The sequence below is a fragment of the Gossypium arboreum genome, chromosome 3 (genome assembly GCF_025698485.1).
Source record: "Gossypium arboreum isolate Shixiya-1 chromosome 3, ASM2569848v2, whole genome shotgun sequence".
Classification (NCBI taxonomy): Eukaryota; Viridiplantae; Streptophyta; class Magnoliopsida; order Malvales; family Malvaceae; genus Gossypium; species Gossypium arboreum.
The window spans coordinates 110,680,274-110,686,607 of record NC_069072.1 but is presented as its reverse complement, the minus strand read 5'-3'; the positions used below and the strand labels follow the sequence as shown (position 1 = coordinate 110,686,607).

The following is a 6,334-nucleotide window of genomic DNA, read 5'->3' as shown; positions in this document are numbered from 1 at the left end:
TGATAACTTTAAAATTTAAAATTTGAGAAATTAAGTACTGAATTTTTATTGCTTAATTTTTAGTTGTTGAATTCATATTAGAAAATTATTTGGTAAATTAGTAAATTTAATTTTGGAATATAATTATGTTGGTTTTTAAAAGTAAATATTGAATTTTAAAATTTATTTATTTATTAAGTTTTATTAATATAATATTTTATATATTTTAGATAGTGAAAGGTAAATATGGTAAGTTGAATATTTTTCATAAAAATAATTTATTTCAATTTTTAATAAAATAAAATTAATTTAATATTTTCTACATTAAGTAACTACCTACCTATTTATCTTATTCAATATTTTAAAAAAAATTATATTAGGTAAATAATTAAAATGATTATCAAACACATTTAAAATATTAAATGTTAAAATGAAAATAAAAATATTAATGGTTTATCAAAGACACCCTAAATCTCTTTTTCTTTTTCAAAATTTTCTTTTATTAAATAAAAATTGTGTTAATTTATTATCTTTTAATATTTTATAAATTAATTTGTTTTTAACTATTAAAATAAAATATTTGAAATAATATTTTCTTGTTAAATTTTCTTTCCAAATCATCAAAATCAATATTAATTGGAAAAATTAATTAAAAATCGATAAAATTTAAAATTTAATTGTAAAATTCAATCTGAAAATATAAGGATAAATATTAATCAAAATAAAATATAGTGAGGAAGATATTTATAGAGAAGAAAACAAGAAGTTGAGTTAGATGAAGCCATGAAGCTGAAGCAAGAGATTTATAATTAATTTCCCTGATATATGGTGCATCCACGTTTTATTGAGATTTCTTTGCATATTTCCATCAACTTGAGTTAAAAACGAAAAGGTTTCATCAATTTAATCTAAAATTACGCTCCTACCATCTATATTTCAACAGATATGTATTGACATACTAATTAGTTTATTTAGCATAGGACATGTGGTCCCAACAGAAAGACGAGATTTGCAGGGAAGTTGATATTTATTGACATACTAATTAATAACACACTAAAAATGAGTCAAGAAGATTGATCAACAGGAGAAGGGAAGGGAAGGGAAGAAAGAAACATAGTGACAGTGCTGTAGTCTCAAGTAATACGACTACCTTCCTTTCCTCATAAACATATTGCTGGCAAATCTAGGAAGTTCTCCACTGCATCTCAATTTGAATCCGACCGTTCTTAGAGTCGATCAGATGATACTTTTCATTGATTCTTCTGTTATTCACAACATCAGCTAGGCTTATAGTAACATAACCCAAAGATTCCTGGTCATACATGTAAACAAGTATTATTATTCGATTACATAAAACATGTATTTATATTTCAAACATACAATGAGAAAATAAGCCTGTTATGCACCTTGGGATGCAGTAGCCCTATCCTGGAGGATGTACTGAACGCTTCAATGTGAATTTTATCATTCGTGGGTGGTTCATCCACCATAAACTGAAATTCTTCTTCCCATCTCGGATCTCTGCTTTTCTTTACACGCTGTGTTTGAAAATTCAAGCAGGCACAACTAAGATTCATAGTCAATAATGCATACTGAAAATTGCCAGTTTTAAATATCAACTACCAATGTTTGGTTACAATTTGAACATATATGCCCTGGCATGATACATCAAATATTTCCAAGATTTTAAATGGCTGCATCAACTGTTGCAGCCTGAGGGAATATGGAAATGCTATTAAAATGTAAGATCCATTGGCAGTTTGGAACCTTTCACACCATTTCCTTTTAGTGAGAAACCATTCTTGAGGAAAAAAGAAAGAATGAAAGAAACAATGCTCGAACAACTAATTTTACAACATAGATTAATGGCATACCTTGGTTTTTCTCTCCTCCCCTCTGAATAACAGCCGCACGTGTGGGTTTGTGTGGTACTTCCCTTCAATATCTTCAGCTTCATGCACAATAACTACAAGTAAACCTCCACCTGCAGGTGTTCCTTCTGGAGCCTTTTGTACCATAGTTGAGTCGTCAACGTCTTTTGGTATCTCATCCTCCTTGAAAGGTTTGTACAAGGCTTCCAAGACAAGCTGCCCCCGTGACTTCTCATTTTGTTGATCATTTGGATCCATATTTTTCAGCAGATCAAGAGTAAAAACTTTTGGCTCTTCAGGTGTAAGATCTTTCAATGGAACAACATTCATGCCCATCTTGTCATGTTTGCCAACCTGAATTGAAGTTAACATACAGCATGAGAAATACAGGAGGAACATGCACAGGCATGCATATATAATTCAGCATGCAAAACACACAGAAATGTGCACAGATCAAACATTCGTCTTCACAAATAGGTGCCTCATTATTTCACATTGTTGCCAAATAGAAACGGTTAAGTTGGTTTCCTTAGTGGCAGCCTCGAAACCTACGATTAATCTAGAAAATACATCCAAATCATCATACCTGCTCCCAGTCATAGAGAATTATCTCCAGCGCTTGAGTGTTTGGATCTTTAACAACAAAACTAAATTCCTCATTCCATTCGGGGTTCAAGTTGCTTTGTTTCACAGTAGTCTTCTTGGCAGAGAGTTTTTCCTCTGTTAACTTTAGTTTTACGTAAGGATCGGATTTGCCTAGGAAATCTTTCTTTCTAAGCTTCATTGCCTTGACAACCTTCACATCAAGCATTCCAACAGGTTTCTTCATTGCTCTGTCAATTTGGAGAAACGTTAGGAGGTACTGCACAAAGACTCATCAGTATTTTGCAAGTCAGCAGAAAACTGGAATACACTTACTGTGTAGGATCCATTATTGGCACTTGTAAGGCTTTAGGCCATAGGTACATATTTGCAACTTGATCTTTTATGAGCTCCTGGAGAAAAAGGTATATCCATATTAAGCACAAAAAGAAAAATGACGCATAATAGGATCAGATACGTGGAAAATAAATGTGGTGATTGCTAGCATACAAATTTGCCATAGAAATGCCATTTCCACTCCCCTTACTCTGATAAGTGAAGGGGAGATAGAGAGATGGGTGTACGTAACATTGGTCGAGCAGAAAACCATTGGCTATGAGATTGACAACAGTGTTCTCTATCACAAAATCTGATCTATTACAAGAAGAAACAAGAAATAGAAGTATTACCTGGACAAACCTGTATAATCCAGGAATGGCCATAACATCTGCCCCGAGTAACTTAAGCCCAAAGTCAACATGTGGCTGCAGATTAAAATGGAAGATTAGGAAAAGAGAACAGAAAGATTGAGGCTAGAAACTAAGATCTCTATTGATAGAAAAATCACTAAGACCAGCATGTAATATGTTTTCTCCTTAACATATTATGCTGAAACTGAATCATGATGAAGCTTTGTGCAGTCAGAAAAAAAAAAAAATCAAATCATAATAAACGGATATGATAAACAAAATACAAAAGACTTTCCAATTGAAAATGAGCTTAGAAAAATATTATGCATAAAATACAAAACATGGTTCATCAAAACTTGTAATGAAGCACAAACAAGACAGGAGTGCTCGCAGGCTCCATCTTTTTGCATTTATTACTGAGTAAAAACCATGTTTCCCACCTTGTCCATTAGGGAGACATATATGTTGGCAAAACAAGGAAAGACACTGAGCAAAGGCTTCAGAGTAATTCGAGGAACGGCAAAAACTTGCAAATCGACAACCTGAAAGAATCAAAAAAGAGAGTCAATACTCCTCAGTGGAAGCACCATGAATTTTTCCTACTAGATCTTGTGGAATAATTTTGTCCACACAAGGGTGCACATAGTTCATGAGAGAGACAGACAGAATGTGTGCAAATTTCTCTCATGTTTTCACATAAATATTTCTTTCTTTTAATCCACCAGTACACTAGCAAATACCTGAACAGTGGCTTTTAATCCAAAAGCTTTAACTGCGATAATGATGTTAGGATTGCCTGCCCACTTAAGTGATGGTTCCATAATAATTTCCTTCTCATCAGTGACATAGACTTTCATTCCTGGCATATAATAAGAACAATAATGAGTATTTCTCTGCAAAAATTTGTGTAAATAAGCTAAAATATTCAAAACCACCATATGCATCTTATATGTCATATGAAGTTGATATTATGTATGTGTAGAATGTAATGGGAAAGAGTAGTCAACCTTGAAAAGTTGGTGGCAGGGTACCCAAAGTAAGTGTTTCAAATTCAACTGATTGAATTTTGTATTTTGGAATTTGCTCACCAATAATGGGCTTTGCTATATTCTTAGCAGTTGTGCAAATCGCCTTGAAAAACGAAGTGCCAGATACTTGATAAGGAATTCAATAATATAAGAGAGGCCATATATGTGAAAGGTCATTGCAGTTATACATACCGTATCTAGATAAGGCCACATGGTCTCGATAAATTTGTTAAGCCAGTCAACCTGCAGAGAAACAGACAGTGATAACCTTGATGCATACCTTAATATGAAGCACTTAAAGACCCAAATACAGAAATGAAAGGACATAGGATAGGAGAACATACACGGTCAAAATCTGGATTTTTGACCCACAAAGGGATCTCTGGAAGCAACTGCTGCAAAGTTTTAGAGTCTTCCTCAACCAAAGGACGGATTTTAGGATCCTGAACAACCAAAACATACAATGTGACCATCTTATCAATGGTTCAAAAGGCTGATTTATTCGTTGTTTTCCTATATGATAGCTTCATATGATAACTACAGCTTCTTATAAGTGGCACCAACAGACATCGACACAGGCCAAACCGGTTGGTCAATGGTGATCAAGTACAAAAAGCAAAATCCCAGAAAAAAAAAGCAATAAACAAAAGAATACCTCTATGTTTATTTATTTATTCTTGTTTTAGAATGCTAATACCTGCAGAGAAAAAATTGTGAATCCTCAAACTTAAATTTTCCCTAGAAAAGCCTAAGCTAATGCCTGATCATTTCAAAATCATGTTCTTTTCGACTGAAAATCATGGATATAAATCTCTCAAAGCGAGAACATTACAAATTACAAATCTTTGCACGGTGAAACAGGAAGACAGAATTCATAAACTCAAAAAGAACAACTTGAATTAACCATTAAATTATAAGAGTAAAAAAGAAACATTCAATCAGCTTAGAATAAAGTTATCATTTTTTTAGCACTTGTTCATTGTTTTAACAACAAAAATTCAAGCCGCTTATGGAAGAACAAGAACAGGCACCTAGGAAAAAAAAGGGACTCTGACAAAAACTAAGAAAAGCAAAAGGAAATTCAACCAAGAAAGAAACAAACCTTAACATCAGTGGGAAGGAAGTAGATGAACATGTAATACCCAATGACGATCCCAACCGAAGTTCCAATTCCGAATCCAAAAACACCCATTACAGAGCTCAAAACACCCATTTTTCCCTTCTGGTTTTTTTTTTTCAAGGATAGCTCAAGTAGTTTACTCAAAGAGGCATAAAAAGCTTTTGCTCTCTTCTGTTGAAGTGAAACTAATACCAAAAGGAAAACCAGAAATGGAATCTGAGAAAGATTCTTGTGGGAAGTAAAATTGGAAGCAAAAAGAAAAGAAATGGTAAGAGATATTAGAGTTAAAAAATCTTATCAGGAAGAGTGGAAGCATTAAAGGAGCATTTACAACTAGTGGTCAGTCCTTTACGTTCAAAGGAGCCGATGCCATTTTGGACCTACCAGAGGCTTTTGCTATGAAATTTTTATGCGCGTGATATCTTCTGTCGGTAACGTTAATTGGTTGGTTACGGATTAGTTTTTTTTTTTTTTTGAACTTACTACCTTAAACAATTTCTATATAACTACAGAAAGGCATTAGCTGTACTTTTCTCACTTTGCTCTTACATGAACAGATTATGGTCAATTCCTTCACTTTTTTAAAATTATATAACAATTGTTAATTTTTATTTTTATTTTTATATTTCACTCAAATTAGAAATTGAATCTCTATATTTTAATTTAGACATAATTTAATATCTTAATTTTATAATATTATTAGTTAATCTAAACATTTTATTATGATTAAAATATTAATGTAAATTTTAAGAATTATTAATATCATTAATTTTTCATTAAATTTCAGTTCATTACAATATTATTTTGTTTGTTACATGAATTCTGAATATCTTTTTAATTTCAAAATGTCATACTAGAAAATTTAAAAAATTATAATAGTATTAATAAATTAACCTAAATTTTAAATTAAAAAATAAAACATTAAATTTCTAAAAATAAAATATAATATTAAATTTTAAATATATAAAGATTAGAAAAAATTAAAATAAATAATTTACCCAAACACTAAGCGTGAGTAAAAATCATATTAATATATTACTAAAATTATGTAATCTATTAACTAAT

The 6,334-nt window shown here is 31.6% G+C and overlaps 1 protein-coding gene across 2 annotated transcripts; it reads right to left on the bottom strand.

The window, feature by feature from the left end:
* Positions 1-987: 987 nt before the first annotated feature.
* Positions 988-5,664, bottom strand: LOC108467270 (synaptotagmin-2-like). Of its 2 annotated transcripts, XM_017767868.2 has the most exons (12): positions 5,252-5,664; positions 4,494-4,592; positions 4,342-4,392; positions 4,129-4,252; positions 3,862-3,980; positions 3,562-3,663; positions 3,122-3,196; positions 2,769-2,845; positions 2,437-2,683; positions 1,854-2,204; positions 1,386-1,517; positions 988-1,291 (listed from the first exon to the last, which is right to left on the bottom strand). In XM_017767868.2, exons 1-12 carry the CDS (start codon positions 5,360-5,362, stop codon positions 1,163-1,165), a joined length of 1,617 nt encoding a protein of 538 aa, XP_017623357.1. In that variant the 5' UTR covers positions 5,363-5,664; the 3' UTR covers positions 988-1,162. The 2 variants fall into 2 exon arrangements, with proteins under 2 accessions (XP_017623357.1, XP_052881777.1); XM_053025817.1 differs by lacking the exons at positions 4,129-4,252; positions 4,494-4,592; positions 5,252-5,664 and having other exon boundaries at positions 4,342-4,359.
* Positions 5,665-6,334: the final 670 nt, after the last annotated feature.